Below are 16,644 nucleotides of genomic sequence, written 5' to 3'. Positions count from 1 at the left end.
TGTTCCCCTTCCCTTTTATTATTTATTATCACTTAAAGGGGCAGCGACCAGAAATTTTCCGTCCACTCTCTCCCCCTCCCCAACACCTCTTGGGCTCGTCGAGCTTCGTGCGACCGAGCGCCGGGGGCGAGGGGGCGTCCGGGAAGGGGGAGGGGGCCTCGCGAGACCCCTCCCCGCGTCCCGGGCCCCGGCGCTGATTCACCGGCGAGGTATTTGCATCTGAGAGCGATTTGTCACCCGGTGATTTGTCTGCGGGGCGGTGAGCGCGCCGGTGGGGGGAGGGGAGGGGCGGGGGAGGCCGCGCGCGGGGAGACTTTTACCAATCGGGTCGGTGGGGGGTGTAGACGCGGACTCGGCCGACTACTCGGTGAGTCGGCGCGCGGCACAAACCCGGCGGTGGCCGGGAGCCAGCAGCGCGCAGCTCGCGGCCCGGGCCGGAGGCCAGGCGCGGCCGGGGCAGGGCCGGACGCCAGGCGTGGGGCATGCGCCCCCCGAGCGGGCCCCGCGCGGTGAGGTTGGGGCGGGGGGTGGACTGGCCTTTTAAATCGCGGGTTTCGTCTCGGGTGGGCACCGCTCGCCTTGGAAGCCAATAAGTGGGGGTGGTCCCCAAAGTTGTTTAGGAACGTGGGTGGGGGTCCAGGGCCGGGAAGGCGATCCCAGTGGGTAGGAGTTCGGGTGGTTTTCCCTGAGCCCCCCTTGGAGACTTCACCCCTACCATATTGCACGGAGCGGGCGCAGGGGTGACCAAGGGTCTAGAGTGTGCGCCGCACCCCCCACCCCCCCAGTCCCAGCGGAAGAAAATGGTCTCTTTGCGCGCGCGGGGGGCTATGGTCTGGGTTACTTCATTTATCCTTCTTGGAATCGGTTGTTTTATTCCGGGCCCCCGAGGGAAGCGGGAGCGCCGGGTGGGGAGGGCAGTTCCCTGGCGACCCTCCCCAGGTTGGATGGTGTATTTATAAAGTGTCGGCTCTGGGGCAGAAATGGGACCCTGAAGGGGACACCATGGTGCCCGTGGCTGGGGATGTGCTCGACCCGGGCCTTGACTCTTTGGCAGGGATCTCCAGGAAGAGCCCCCCCCTCCCCGCAACTCCGTCCAGTACCCCCCAGACACAAAAGCGGGCGCAGGAAGCACAGGGAGCGCGCGTTGGTCAATTCCAACGTTCCGCGGACCCCGGGAGGCGGGTTTGTCAATAATCTTCCGTTTTTAGTCGCCGGCCCGGAGGGGCTGCCCCCCCACCATGCAAATCAGCCGCTTTCCAAGAAGCCTTTGAAATCGGACTGGGGTTTCTGTCGTCTTATTTCTTCTCCCTCTTCAGTGTTTCTTTTCTCACTTCCTCCGGGCTGCCCCCTCCGGACTCTCCTAGCCCCCTCCCCAGCTTTCTGCCCCGCCCTCCCCCTCCTCTTCCCTTCGTGGAGTGAGGGCCCCCTTTCGCCACCCGCGGGCCCCAGCCTTGCACAACTCTTTAAATAACCGTGTTTTGCAAGCCCTGCGCGGAGCGGGTGACCTCTCTCTCCGGGAGGCATTGGGGGGGAGGGTGTGGCCCCATCCCTCCCTGGCTTCCTTCAGCCAGGTCCAACGACCACCCAGTACCCCCCATCCCTCCCGGTCCCTGCCAGGCAATGCCTCTCTCCTGGGGTTGTCATAAAGTGGGGGTAGGGCTGGAGGACAAAGGGCTCTTGGGGGAGGGGTCTGAAGGGGGTGGGCGTCACCAGTTTAGGGTTAATGGCATTCGTGTGGGGCCCAGGCCCAGGCCCAGGCCCAGGCCCAGGCCCAGGCCCAGGGGGGTTTGGCATTTGGGGTTCCCACCTGCCCCCGCCACCATCCCCAACGTGGACAGCCTTGCTCCCCTCCCCCACCCGAAGACCCGGAAGGGTCATTAAACCCAGCAGGCCTGGGTTGGGGGGGGCTGGGGGGAGTGGCTTCCTCTGGCTTCTTCCTTCTGCCCCCCAAAGAGGGGGGGCGTTGCCCAGAGCGTTTCCGTGGGGAGGGGGGGCTCATCTAGAAGTTGTCAAAGGTGGGGGAGGGGCAGCAGACCAGACTAGACAGTGGGTGAGAAATGTCCCCTCAGCAATTCTTGGGGCTGGTGGAGGGGTGACTGCCTGTCCCTGGGGCGTGGGGGCTGGGTGCTTTTCTGCTGCCTCTAAGTACAGGCTGTCTGGTCACTCTCCAGCACTGTGGCATCTGAGAGGGTCTTTGTGCCCTGGGACCCTGCCCTGCTGGGTACTGAGGCCTTTGGGGATGTGTCTCTCCTCACTTAAACATAGGGGCCACCCACCTGCCCCCCCCTTCACCTGTCTTGCTGGAGGCCAAGGGACTGGGGAAAGGACCTCTCCCATGACTGGGGAGGCTGAGGATCTACATACAAGACTTCCCTGGGTGGGGTCAGGCTTCTCTTAGGAGGTCACAAAAGGGGCTGGCAGGGTGGGCAACCTAGTGTCCCGGCAAGTGCCCGGTGGCCCACCCGTGTGGAGGCCCCCTTTGCCCCAGGAGCTACTGGGGATTCATTTGCTGGTTGGGGTAGCTGCTGGATCCTCCTGCCCCCACACTGTCCCCGTGGTGTACCATCTGGGGTGTTATTGCCGGGCTTGTTGGTTTCTGCCTAGTCTGTTTTATTGGCGGCCTGGGCGGGTGGGGGTGTGGCCTGGGTATGGGTGGGGGGGCTGGGGTGGGACCTGTGTCTTGTCTTTAGTGGTACTGGACTGTGCCAGAATTTGTGACGTCTGTGCCCAGAGCCCATCCAAGGCCCTGGCAATGAAGGTTGGCAGTGGTCTGAAGGGACCCCAGGGTAGGGGCAGAGCCTGTTGTATTTTGGGACCTTGGCCCTAGCTGGGGTCTCCAAAGGCAGGGGGACTCCCTGCAGAGAACACATGGGGGCCATGTGGGATGCTGTGACATCACCTGGACCTGGGTTTGAATCCCAGCCTTGCTTGGAACCTGCTGTGTGTCCTATAGCAGGGCAGCTCTGAGCCTCACTTCCTCATCCATAAAATGGGGACCATCCAGAGCCTCTTTCCTAACACCATCATGGTGCCTGCTGTGTACCTGCCTTTACCATCACTGACTCGCTTCATTTCTGTGGGTCACAGTGACGTTTAGGGCACCATTTTGCAGATGGGAAAACCGAGGTCTAAACAGATTGAGGTTTAGGGATGGGGTGAGAACATGAGCAGGGAAGCTTTAGCTCAGAGCCCTTATACAGCAAGTGCTCAATCTGGGTCAGACATTGTGCCTATGAGAAAGGAGGTTGCCTGGATCCCCCTGGGCCAGGCTGCACCAGCACAGCCATGAGCAGCATCTAGAACTTGGAATCAGAACTCAGGACCCACCTGGACTCTGGTGTCCAGTGGCCGGCTATAGCCAATCAAAGGCCAGGAACGCCCTGTCTCCCTGCTCCGTTTATGAAGCCACAATGCAAGTTCTTTCTTGGGTGGTTTTGTTGGTTTTGTCGTTGACTGTGCGTTTCTCTGGGGCCTGGACGGGTGGGGGCCACTTCAGGACTTCCCCCACTGTCCTCATTTCCCAGCCCTCTGGAGGGTGGATGGGGGTGGGGTGGGGAATGGAGAGAACATGCTCCTCCCCTTCCAGGGAGGCCTCCAGGTTTGTACTCTGATGGGTGTGGATGGAAGGGATTTTCCCAGAGGCCTTTGAGGTCTGACCTCAGTGGGGGAGGATTGGACTAACAGCCTCTTTTGTCACTTCCAGGTTTCTGCAAACACGTGAATGAGCCACCCACCAGCCGCCCCTGGTGTGAGAAGGAGGCATCGCCCCCCTGCCACTGGCATGCCCCACCAGCCCTCAGCCTGAGCCCGGCGGCCCCCGCCCCTGCCCCCCTGCCACCCTGCACTGCCCCGGCTCCCCCGCGGCCCCCACACTGCAGTGCGGCCGGGCCCCCTCCCCACAGGGGCCGCCCCCGCCGCCCACTCCTGGTGCCCGGGGCGGCCCGGCCCGCAGGGCCATGAAGCTGCAGGCTGTGATGGAGACGCTCCTGCAGCGGCAGCAGCGGGCACGCCAGGAACTGGAGGCCCGGCAGCCACCGCCACCGCCTGAGCCCCCGGCTGGCCCCCCAGCCCGTGCCAGGGCTGCCCCAGACGAGGACAGGGAGCCTGAGAACGCCCGGATGCAACGGGCGCAGATGGCTGCTCTGGCTGCCATGCGGGCTGCTGCTGCAGGCCTCGGGCATACGCCCAGCCCTGGCGGCTCGGAGGATGGGCCCCCTGGCTCAGAGGACGAGGACCCAGCCCAGGAGGAGGCACCAGTCTCTCCTGGCCGAGGCAGGGATGCTGTGGGCCTCCCCGAAGGCGACAGCCACTTCGAGGATGCAGGCTCAGACGATGACCTGTGAGTTGGGGTCTGTGGGCTCCATATACTGTTTTTGAGCACTTTTGGTGTGCTGGCCATGCTGGGCCCTGGAGACATAGCCATAGAGGAAGGACACAACCCCTGTCCTAGCCACCAGGAGTGTGCTGTCCTTTAGAACTGTCTTGGGGGCAATGGATGCTTCTGCATCTGCACCACCCAGGGTGGGAGCTACCAGTCCCCAAAGGTGGACAAACACTTGAAATGTGGCCAGTGCAGCCAGGGATCTGTAGCTTTATTTCTTTGTAACTTAAACAGAAGTAGGCCGCACATGGTCAGTGGCCTCCATCACTTGGCGAGGCTATAGCAGATTTAGTGGTAGGGACAGATGAAGTGCAACCTGCACATATTGGGTATTGATTGGCTCATGGACGCATCCCACTGGGGTCTGATGCAGGCCCCTGGCTGGGCACTGGCAAGACCCAGGTGGAATCCTTCTAGGAAAACATTTAACAAGCAAAGAAGCAGGGTGATTTGTAGGCTGTGTTCAGGGCTGCCAAGAAAATAAAGCAGCACAGCAGAAACGAACCTGACTAGGAACCATGAGGTTGTGGGTTCGATCCCTGGCCTTGCTCAGTGGGTTAAGTGGGTTGCCGTGAGCTGTGGTGTGGGTTGCAGACGCGGCTCAGATACGGTTGCTGTGGCTCTGGTGTAGGCTCACAGCAACAGCTCTGATTAGACCCCTAGCCTGGAAACCTCCATAAGCTGCGAGTGTGGCCCTAAAAGAACAAAAGACAAAAAAAAAAAAAAAAAGAAAGAAAGGAACGAGATCTTGGGGAGGGTGTAACTGGGGCTGGAATCAACTTTGGGGAATGGTGGGTGAAGGTTTCCCTGCAGAGCTGACAGCCCCTATAAGGGGGAGGGGGAGAGGGGAACATTATGCCTGGCAGAGGGAACAGCCTTCACAAAGGCCTTGAGGTAGGAACTGGGTTGGCATTTTCAAGGCCCAGCAAGGAAGCCTGTGCCGTGGAGGGCAGGGAAGGCGAGGTTAGCAGGCGGGCAGAGGCTGGGGTTTATGCCGAAGGGGCAGCTCTAGTTGCTCCGGGCTGCTTGGGAATCAGAGGAGCATGGCCCACACCCTAAGCAGGTCGTGCTTCCAGGTGCTTTTGGCAGCCTGTGCAGGTGAGGGCAGCTCGCCCACGTTCAGACAGGGAAGCTGAGGCTGGGAGGGGGTGCGGGCCTTGCCCCAGGACTTGGGATGAGCTGGTGCCTTCTCTGCTGACCTGTGTGCCCTGTGTCCACCTAGGAAGCCGAAATGGGAGGAGGAGGAGGAGGAGGATCTGGAGGAAGACCTGGGGGACGAGGAGGAGGAGGAGGAGGAGGATGAGGACTATGAGGACGAGGAGGGGCTCGGGCCTCCGGGCTCCGCCGGCCTAGGCCCCACAACCCTGTTCCCTCGCAAGGCCCAGCCACTCCAGGCATTCCGAGGAGACGGTGGGTCCCGGGCTCTGGGAGGCCAGGAGCGCCCAGGGGCTGGCCCAGCCCACCCTGGAGGGGCTGCCCACGTGGCTCCCCAGCTACAGCCGCCTGACCACGGGGACTGGACCTACGAGGAGCAGTTCAAGCAGGTGGGCCGTGCGCCATGCGACGTGATGGGGCTGCGGGTGGGGTGCTGGGTCCTTCTGTCGACCAGCCCTCGACGGCCACTGGGCACTCGCCTGTGTGTGCGGGGTGCTGGGCATTCCATGGAAGCCACAGCGGAGATTGTGTCACTCGGGTGGTACAGGCCAGGCGTCAAAAGAATGGACGTGGGGACACAATCCTGGAGGGGAAAGTTAGGGTGTCTGCACAGAAGGATAAGCAGAGAGGCAGCGAGGAGAGGTTCTAAGTGGAAAGAATGGCTGCTGGGGGTGGGGGAAGGGGGTGCAGCCCGCAGGGGGCAGAGGCGGGGGCTGAGGGACTCGACGCCCGAGGCCTCGTCAGTGACCTAGAGTCTGGTCTGTGGAGGTTGGGTCTAGCGGCGGTGGCCCCGTTGGCGTGGACAGCAAGCACTCCCTGGGCTCCGGAGGGGTGGGGAGGAAGCAGGCTGTCCTGGTGCCTTCCCCGCGGGCGGCCAGGGCAGAGGAAGTGGCCGGGCGGGGGATCCTTTGAAGTTGGGCCTCGCTGGGCTGGGCAGATGGAAAGCAGATGGCGGCCGGGGCGGCCGGCTGGGCGTACATTCCACCCTGAGGCCAGCTGGGCCCTGCCCCGACCTCCGACAGTGGACGCTGGTGACCTGGCCTCCCTGGCCCCGCACCCAAGCCTCCCTGGGCTCCATGGGGCTGTGGACACACCGGGCGCTCGGGAGCCGGGACATAGCCATGGGAGGCCTGGGGCAGTACCCACTGTGCGGGCCTCCAGAATCAGCAGAGGCCCTTCTGCAGGAAGCGTGAGGCCCAGCCACTTTGGGGGCTCCTGCCCTCCGCCTCCCTTGGGACAAAGGGTGCTGGCACCCCGGCCACCCTCAGGAAACTCAGGTAAAGCGCAGAGCTAGATGTTGGACACACACGTGAGAGGCAAAAGCCAGGGGCTGTGACAGAAGTGACGGGGAGACAGGGACATTGCCCCAGGGTGGGCATGGCCGGCAGCAGGAGGCTGGCCCAAGGAATGGGAGGGATACTTAGTCCCCTGCCCAGGCATCTCAGGCTGGGTGGGGCAGCCTGGCTTCCCTCTGGGTCCTGGCACGCTGATGGCACAGTGCCAGAGGGAGGAAGGACAGCCAGCAGACGTCATCTCCTTGGGGCGTGGCCGGCTGCTCCCCACATGTGGCTCTGGCTGCCCTCTCCAGCCTAGGGGACTGTGCTCCTCCTTGTGGACAGAGGGCCCATCCTGCCCTCTGCCTTGGTTTCCCTCCCATTCCGCAGGCAGGGGCCACCTGTGGTTGGGCTCCTGTTCATCTCGTCCTCTAAATGGAAAACAGGCAAAGCCTTGAGGGGGCTGGTTCCCCTCACCACCCCGAACTGGACTCCTGACATTCCCTGGGGTCAAGGGAACACAACTGGAACTTTGTGTGTGAGTTACATTTAAGGATTCGCTGGGAGTTCCCTTCGTGGCTCAGTGATTAACACACCCGGCTAGGATCCATGAGGACGCAGGTTCGATCCCTGGCCTCATTCAGTGGGTTAAGGATCTAGCGTTGCCATGAGCTGTGGTATAGGTCGCAGATGTGGCTCGGATCCCACGTTTCTGTGACTGTGGCATAGGCTGGCTCCGATTTGACTCCTAGCCTGAGAACTTCATATGCCAAGCGTGAGGCTCTTAAAAAAAAGGATTTGCTGAATATTTGCCATATGCCCTGAGTCTGACCCTCAAGGAGCTCCAGGCCACAGCCCCTGTGGGGTTGGGTGGGGGGGTTTGGAGTGGCCAGGCCAGGCAAGGTCCAGGTCAGATGTCTTGACCACAGAGCCCCCTAAGCATGTCAGGAACAAAGGCCCTCCTGGGGTCATTGTCCTGCTTGTCTGGGATGCACTGATGATGTCTTAAGGACACCCAGGTGGGGAAACTGAGGCCAGACACAGGGAACCTGTGTCTTGCTGTCAGTAGTCTCACAGCCATCAGTCTCGTATTTACAAAGCACCTGCTAGAAGCCCAGCTGTCCTGTTGGGTTGTGGAGAAGGTCAGTAAACAGATGGGGAGGAAGCCAAGGCGGTGAGGGTGATGGCCTGGCATCAGGCTGGAGATGCTGGGTACATGGGGCAGGCCTCCTGGGACAGAGATTTGCTCCAGCTTTGTAGAAGGGCGCTCACACACAGGGCTGTGGTGCAGCTGGCAGAGGAATCGGCCCGTGCAAAGTCCCTGAGGTAGGAAGTGGCTTGGCTTGTGTGTATGGGCCAGACGCCAGTGGGCTGGGTCCCACAGTGGGTGGGATTGGATTCTGAGAGAGTGGGAGCTCCAGGAGATTGTGGGTGGGTGGGTGGGCTGGGGGCTGCCCTGCTGCCGGGATCTCATTCCTGCCTGCCTGTTCGTGGCAGGTCCAACTGGCCAGGCACCTGTGCAGCCAGTGTCAACAGTGGCCTGGGCTCAGCCAGCCCAGCAGATGTTGGGGTAAGGGGGAGGCGGGGGCTGTGTTGACTCTGGCGCCTGCCCCACCCCCTTCCTGGCACGTGGCAGCCGGGCCGGCCAGCCGCCTGCTTGGCACCATCTCTGCCTCTTCCTCTCCAGTCTTGGCAGGGCCTGGGCCTGACTTCCGCCCGAAAACCCTCGACAGCCGTGAAATTCTGCTGTCGGCTATGGGGTCTGGGGGGCAGCCAGGCTGGGGAGGGGCCAGAGCAGCAGGCTCATGGCCACGGAATCTTTCCTTGAAAGCCTAGAGCTGTACTGCTGTGGGGCCCCAGGGACATGCGCTGTCAGAGGCCAGCACTGGCTAGGATCGCAGTGTATCACGGGTGGTGACTAGGATCTCAGCCTGCTGCCATCAGACGTGGCATCCTGGTGCTGTCCTGTTGGCTTTCCGTCTCCAGCAGGGCTGCTCCTGGGGTCTCTAAAAAGTGTCATTGTGGGCTCTGTGAACCGGCAGACTCTTAACACAGCTTTTCAGCCACTTAAGGGTTTGACTCCTTACTCTCAACAACTCGAATGTTGGGATTTTTAAAGCTTAACTGGTGTAAAATTCACCCAATACAAATGTGATTCAGTGGTTTTTAGTATATTTGCAAGGTTGTGCAGCCATCACCACAGTTAAATTTTAGGACATTTTCGTTATCTCAAATATAAACCCATTTAAATGTAGCCTTTAGTTGTTATCCCCACCCGCAGCCCCTGACAACCAGGAACCCACTCTCTTGTCTGTGGATGCTCCTGTTCTGGACATTTTCCATCCATGGCATCCCACCCTGTGTGTCGTTCTGTGTCTGCTTCTCTCACTGAGCAGCGCAGTCTCCAGGTCTGTCCATGTGGTAGCAAGTGTCAGTGCTTCTCTTCTTTTCACGGCTGAGTGATGCTCCCATGTATGGAGGGACCACATTATCCATCACCCACTGATGGGCATTTGCGTTCTTTCTCCCTTGGCTTCTATGAACACGCACGTAGGAGTGTTTGCATGAAGTGTGCTTTCAGTTCTCGTGGGCATGTACCTAGGAGTAAGGTTGCTGCATCATATGGTAACTGCATTTAACTTTCTGAGGCACTGCTGCTGTTCACGGTGGCTGCTCCCTTTTGCATCCCCACCAGCCGCACAAGGGTTCCAGCTTCTCCACGTCCCTGCCGCCAGGGTTATGACTTTGATTCCAGCTGTCCTGGTGGGGGTGTTGGTGCTATCTCGCTGCGGTTTGGGTTTGCATTAAATGTTGGGATGGTTTTTTCCCTGCTTTCCAAGGTCACGTCCACTCTTCCACAGCTTGTAAATGAGCTCAGAGGTGCAGAGATGACCATTCTAGCTGGTATGTGTCGCCTCACTATGCACAGGCAGCAGACGGAGCGTCTCCCAGGTGTCTCATGTACCCTTACTGGATCCCACAGTCGTGGCGGGGGCACTGCAACTGCCCCGTTGTGCAGACAGGGAAACAGGCACAGAGCATTCGAGCAGCTTGCCCATGGTCACATGGGGGAGGTGTCGGAGCTGGGATTTGACCCCAGGGTCTCCTGGGATGGATGGTGAGGATCAGGGGTAACCCCCACTGGCTGCAGGTTTGGGGGGAGCCTGGGAGCCTCTGAGCCTGTTTCTTTGTCTGAAATAGGACTGGTTGGTCCAGGGCCCCACAGCGGGGTGCAGGATTCAGTGCCTGAACACGCAAAGACCCCCAGGCAGGAAAAGTCACCAGAGGCCTCAGGCTCCAGGCCCCAAGAGGCTGCCACGTCCTAGTTTTGAGCCCCATCCAGTCCCCTTCCCCTCCCCCTCCCTGGACCTCCCAGAGCCTGTGGCATTCCTGTCCTTGTTGTTCTTCCAATGTGTGGCCCTGAAATGGGCTCATGCAACTTGGGGTGAAGCTGTGGGCCTCACATGAACCCTCAGCAAGAGACTGGGGTCACATTTCATTTTTTTCACATCCTTACAGCTCACACAGACTTTTTTAAATTGTGGAAAATACACATATATATGTTTTTAAAGCCCCCTTTTGATCCCAGAAGTATCATTTGACATCATGGAGAAAAAAAGGGAAGGATTCCAGTGAGGCCTAAGGCCTGCCAGCCATCGCCCTGACCCGGTTGGCTTCAGCCACGGTTTTTCCTGGCCTTTCTCTGTCCATTTACACAGAAATGTGATCTTTTGGGGGTGGGGGTGTTGCTGCGAGGGTCCACCAAACACCGACCTGGGCAGGCTGCTCCTCTCATTTTCCTCTTGTCATCGTTACCCTGAGTCTGTCTGCTTTATCCGTGTTCCAGGGAGCCTGGTTCTTTTAAACTGTTGGAGTTTCCCCTGTGGGGCCGACACCAACACATTGGTCTGTGTTCCTGTCCCTCTGTTGTAAACACTGCAGTGAACATTTCTGGGCTCATGAGAGTTGCCTATGGTTGTGTGGGGTGGGGGTGGGAAGCAGGAATTGCTGGGGCTCCATGAGGAAGTAGCAGCTGTTTTTTCTTCATCCTGCCTGAGACCCCCCCCCCAGAGGCTGGGGAGGCCAGAGCAGTGGGCTTTGGAGCTGGGGCTTTGCAGGATATGTAAGAGTTGGCCAGATGGACAGAGAAGGGTTAGGGTCTGCATCTTGGAATGGTAGGGCTAGAACATACAGTGGGAGGAGCAGAACATCAGGGCAAACCAACAGTGGTCTAAAAAGGGGTCTGAGCAGAGTTTCAAGCTAGGGGAGGGGAGATGCTGGGGAAATGTTTCTGGGGTCTACGGTTTAGACAGGAGTGGAAGAGGCCAGTGCTACAGCTGGGCCTGTGGGGCTAGGAAGAAGGATGAGAATTTTTTCCAGCAGAGGAGTGTGTTCTGGGCAAAGGCTGGAGGTCAGGCACTGGGTTCCGAGCCCAGGGAGTTAATCTGGTGTGCCCCGGACACAGTGGGCCGGGGGCCAGCTCCGGCGCCGAGTGTCTTCCTGGGGCGCCAGGGGCCCTGGGCCCTGTGCCGGGGGCGGGACCTGTGCCGGGAAGCCCCTCGGGAGCCTGGCCCTGCCTGCCTGGGGCAGCACCCGCCTCATCAAAGCTGCTGTGGCTGCTGGCACAGAGCCAGCCAGGCCGTGGCGGGCACAGGGAGGGTGCCTGCCTGCCAGCCCTGGCACCGTGCCCCCGCCCGTGCCAGCCCCGGGAACCACACTGACTCAACCGGAAGAACCTTATCTGGCCCCGGCGCCGCCGCCCGGCAGCCCGGTCACCGCCATGGGGTCACCGCCGCTGTGGCCTGGCCCCACGCCCACCGCGGTTCCCCACCCTGGTGGCTGCTGCCAAGCGCCTGGCCCCTCCCCACGCTTTCTAATAACACACTCGGCTGCTGGAGGGAGTGGTGCTCGGCAGACAGAGTGTTGGCACTTGGCCGGGCAGGGGATGGGTGTGGGTGAGCATGAGGGTCCAGCCTCTGATGTGGGCATGGGAGGACATGGTGGCTATGCGTGGTCCCTGTGGGTGGATGGGGGGGTGTCTGGAGGGTGACCGTGTGTGTCAGGCTCTGGGGCATCTTGAGACTCTCTATGGTGTCTGTAACCATGCATGTGCTGGTACTGTGGCTCTCTGTGTGTCCATGTGCCTGTTCTGGGGTCATGTGAACCCATCTGCGGCATCTTTTCTTTGTATCTGTCACCTTAGAAACTTGCTCATGTGTCCCCGTGTCTGGAGTGTTAGTGTCCAGCTACATACACACCACATGATGTGGCCCCCACATGCATGCATGTGTTATTAAGTGAGCCCTGGGGTCTGAGCTTGTGTATCGCAGAGTGTGTTAACCCCAGGGCCGTGCATGTTTCCATGTGTAATGGGTGTCCATGTGTAATGGGTGACTGTCTCCTGTGGATGTTTTGTTTGCCCCTGGCTGTGTGCCTGGGGCTCTGCAGTCATACATGTGTGTGTGTGTGTGCGTGCGCGTGCGTGCGTGCGTGTGGTAGGGTGCCTATGCTTGCTGGTGAGTGAGGCTTGCATGCCCCCCACTGGCCCCACCGGCCCCACCATGTCTTGGGAGTGTGAGGTTGTGGTGGGGCATATTAACCATTAGCCAGAACCATGTTGCCCCGGTCAGTGGTTCACATAGGCAGCCCTGGCACAGGTCAGCCACCCACACCTGCCCACATAGGTTTCCAAGCCACCTTGCTGACACAGCCCCAGGGAGCAGGGAGGTGTGACCAGGGCCTCGGGGCTGCAAGGGGTCCCACTGATGGTTCTATCCCTTCCTCCCCTCACGTGCTATGTGATCTTGGGCAGGGGTCCTCCCTTATTGATCTGGGGGTGCCATTGGGGGCACTGGGCAGGGCTCACCAGCGCTGTGCCTCAGTTTCCCTGCCTGATACAAAGACCCTTCAACCCGCCAAGCTTTCTGATCTCAGCCAGCACCACCCGTGGAGACTTGGAGAGGTGACCTGGCCTCTCTGGAAGGCCTGGTAACCCCATCTGCTGACGCTGTCTGCTGCTGGGTCGTGCTCCGGGCGGGGTCAGGGGGCAGCTGGGGGTGCAGGTTGTGGGTGGGCACACGCAGGGGCGGGGTTGGACTGCCCTTCTCTGCTCGCCCAGCTGCGCTCAGCCAGAGGACAATCGGGGGTCACAGGGTTAAACGGTAACCAATCTGCCTATTGAAGGCCCCAGCGCGGGATGAAGCCTTGCCCCTTGGTCAGGGCTGGTGGGGGTCTCGTGGGGCCAGGGGGCAGGGGGCGGGGAGGGCAGAGAGTCAGCACCGCCGGCCACCCCTGCAAGCCTGTGGCCTCAGGGATACCTGCCTTCCAGACGAGGGATGAAGGATAAAGAAAACCACATATTCCAGGAGGAAATATGTCAGGGGCGAATGGTGCTCCCCAAAACTTATGTCTCCCCAAAAGCTCAGAACGGGACCTTGTTTGGAAATAGGGTCTTTACAGATATGGTGCAGTTAAGATTGGTCACACTGGCCTAGGGTGGCCCTGGATCCCGTGACTGGTGTCCTCATAAAAAGAGAAGAGGTGTAGAGACAGAAAACAGCCACTTGAAGACAGAGGCAGGGGTAGGGTGATGTGTCCCCAAGCCCAGGACACCCAGGGCCTCCAGAAGCTGGAAGGGGTGGGAAGGACTCTCCCTGGGGGCTTCCGGAGAGGCCCTGCCACACTGAGATTCCAGATGTCTGGACTCCAAAATTGTGAGCATGAACCCCTGTTCTGAGCCCCCCGATCTCTGGCCTCCAAGGAAATGAACACAAAAGCTCAAGAGGGGCTTGGGCCCCTGACTCTCAGGGCTTAGCTGTGCTGGGCAGATTCTCAGGGGCCTCGACCCCAGGCAGCCCCGAAAGCTCCTTTAGGGGTTGTTTTGGGGCTGGGGACCCCGACTGTGCAGCCCCTGGCAGAGGCCAGGCCCTCTGCGTGTGTCTGAGTCAGGTCCATCCACAAGCCTGTATGCCAGGCCTGCTCTGGCACCGGGGATGCACATGGGAACAAAGCAGACAGAAGCGGCCGCCCCCGTGGCGTCGTGGCAGTGGGGGCGTGGGGCCCAGTGGGCCAAGTGGGCGCGGCAGCCGAGGGCGGGCCGTCTGGGGCCATTATCTGTGAGCCAGCCAGCAGGCGAGGGCGTGTTTGTGTGTCTGTGTCTGGCTGGCTGGGCATGTCCATGTGCGCGGCAGACCACAGCGGGATGGCAGGACCTGCTGGGCTGTGGACAGGCCGTGGGCACATCAAGAGGGTCCACGTGTGGGGGTGGGGGGATGTGTCCAAATGGGGTGGGGAGTCCGTGAGTCCGTGTGCTGGCCACATGCATGTCCAGGTGGGGGGCCGTGTAGTGTGTCTAGGTGGGGCTGGGATTTCTCTCAAGGTTGAAGGGGTGTGAATCCTGCTGGTGTCTGTAGGGGTGGGTCTGGCATCTCTGTACAGGCTGGAGTGACCAGGAGGGGCCATGCTGGTCAGAGCCCTGTCTGTGCCATGAGGGGGGTCTCTGAAGGTCCCTGTGGCCACCCAGCTTCTGCCCTGTTAGGCTGTGCCCCCAACCCCCTACCTCATTGGATCCAATATGGATCTTCCAACTGGTGAGGCCCCCACTTGGGGGGACACCCCCAGCACAGGGCTACTGCCCCTTACGTCTTCTCTTTGTCCCTGCCTTTTAGGATGAGCCCCATAAGTTTTTTTCCAGGACTCAAGCTGCCTCCTACCCCCAGCCCACCCTGCTTCTTACCAGGGATCCAGGCCTGGAACCTGGCCGCATCTGTCTGTCCGCAGGTCTCTGGCACCTGTCTCCCTTATGTCTTTCCTCTCTGTCTCTGTTCTTTTCCTTTCCTGTCTCTGTATCTCCCACCCCATCCGATTCCCCACATACACCGCATCACCCCTTAATTACTCCTCATCTGCTGTCTTCTTAGGAGTGGCCCCGAGCACCCTTCGGACTACATGCATGGGCACGGCTACCACCCTCTCCTGGCCTGGTGATGGCCCCTGCCCTGGCTGGCACTCTGCCCAGCCATTGGCCTTCCGGGCCCCTCCCTGTCCCCTCCAGCTGGTCCACGTGCCCGCTGACAGGGTGTCCAGTTCTTAGACCGGAAGTGGGGCCTGAGGGCACCGCTGAGGTTATCCTTTCCTTTGGTCCTATTGCCACGTGGGGGGATCCCAGCCGAGCTCTTGACATCCTCCTGGGCACCGCTTTCCCACCTGGAGACCCGAGGCAGTATCTGAGCTGGTGCTTCGTGGTCACTGAGGGTCCCAGCTGAGGAGGGCGGGCCGTGGTGGGCGCCCGCCTGCATCTCATCACTCCTTTCACTGGGGCGGTGTCCCTGGGGAGGTAGGATGTTCCAGGAGCCAGGTCCCCTCCTGCAGTCTGGAAGTAGGTTTGGTGGCACCCTGACCCCGCTGGCCACCATGGGGCAGGGTCCTTTTCTCTTGGCCTCTGCCTGGGGTCCAGCAGAGGCTCCTGTGGGTGTGCCCGGCAGAGACACCAGACCCAGAGCCCTCTGGGGCCGCTTCCTCTTGACTCCTGGGCAGGAGGCGGGATGCAGCCCCCTTTCTTACTTTGTTGTCTGTGCACTGCCCCATGACAGTGGGGACCTGGTCAGCACAGCCAGGGAGGGGCTGCAATCTGCCCCAATCCTGCTGCACTTCCGTTCAGAGAAGCAGCGACCGGGACCTGAGTCCCCAGCCAGGTAGATGGTTCTGAACAGCTGAACCAGTAGGAAAGTCCCTCCCGGCGTTTTCAGGGCTGCCCATGGCTCTACTATAGGGAAACAGAGCTGCTCCTTTTCAGAAGAGACCCCACAACGGGATTTTTAATTCTCGTGTGCCAAGCCCTGGGGTGCAGGGCTTGGACCTCTAGGCAACTCTGAGCCAGCAGCTGCGTGGTAGCAGGACTATGGTATTCCAGTTGGGTGGTGGGGGGGAGGGGGCACGATCCCTTTGTGAAACGCCCCAAGAGCTGCATGGAGTATCTAGTTCATAACTGCAGGAGGGACCCCGGGGAGGGAGAAGTTTCCGGATTTTTGGCTGTCTGACCCCAAAGCATTTGCCTGGTGCCCCTGAGTGCGCCCTGCAAGGCTCTGAGGAAGCCCAGAGGCAGCAGGGGGCTCAGTCCTGGGCTCTAGTCCAGCTCTGCAGCCTTCTCTCAGCACCTCTGTTTCCCTGTCTGTGAAATGGGCTCCTATGCCAATGGCCATCTGCTCAGAGCCAGGCCTGTGGGTGGGGGGCTCCCAGATGGACTGGAGGCCGCCCACCCAGATTTGCATGCCTTTTGCATGCCAGCAACTGCCTTCCTAGAAGTTTCTCTCTGTTGCTCCCCATCCTGGGTACATCCACGAGGCCAGCCCTGCTGGTGTCCTCAACTGTGACATGTGGCTTCCCCCCCCACAGCCCTCCCATCCTCCTGGAGCCAAACTCTCCTCTCTGCACAATCTGCTTCCATGATCCCCTCATCTCCCACCTGGATGCACCAGGTGCAGCCCTGCCCACTTCATAGATGAGAAGACTGAGGCTCCAGGGGGCCCTGCCCCGTAAAATGAAAGGCTGACCCAGAGAGCAGGGCACTTCCCCGGAACCTCACGATCCGGAAATCCAGAAAGAAGCACCTTTAATTGTCCGCTTCGTGGTCAGGCTCTGTGACTTGTTTCTGGAACTGTATTAATATCTGTGTCGTGGGTGGGGGTGCCATGTATTTTCGGAGAGGGGACACATGCCGATTGGTGGGGGGAGTGGGGGGGCGGTGGCCAAATGGGCAGATGTTTCTGCCCTGCCCAGAATCACTTCCCCAATTTCCTGCAGGCCCAGCGGGGGGCCCCTGCAGGCCTGGAGTGC

General features: G+C 60.4%; 1 protein-coding gene across 5 annotated transcripts in view; it reads left to right on the top strand.

Annotated features, from left to right (window-relative positions):
* Window positions 55-16,644, top strand: part of ARID3A (AT-rich interaction domain 3A) — a 36,299-nt gene continuing 19,709 nt past the window's right edge. Inside the window, exons 1-3 of one of the 5 annotated variants that reach the window (XM_013994805.2) lie at window positions 55-240; window positions 3,704-4,339; window positions 5,604-5,925. In XM_013994805.2, coding sequence (XP_013850259.1) covers window positions 3,957-4,339; window positions 5,604-5,925 — 705 coding nt within the window. In that variant the 5' untranslated portion in view covers window positions 55-240; window positions 3,704-3,956. The other 4 variants (XM_013994804.2, XM_005661364.3, XM_005661365.3 and 1 more) reach the window with 4 other exon arrangements.

This window comes from Sus scrofa, chromosome 2 (assembly GCF_000003025.6).
Source record: "Sus scrofa isolate TJ Tabasco breed Duroc chromosome 2, Sscrofa11.1, whole genome shotgun sequence".
NCBI classification, from domain to species: domain Eukaryota; kingdom Metazoa; phylum Chordata; class Mammalia; order Artiodactyla; family Suidae; genus Sus; species Sus scrofa.
The sequence above is the reverse complement of the archived record's forward strand: the minus strand, read 5'-3'. Positions and strand labels throughout refer to the sequence as shown.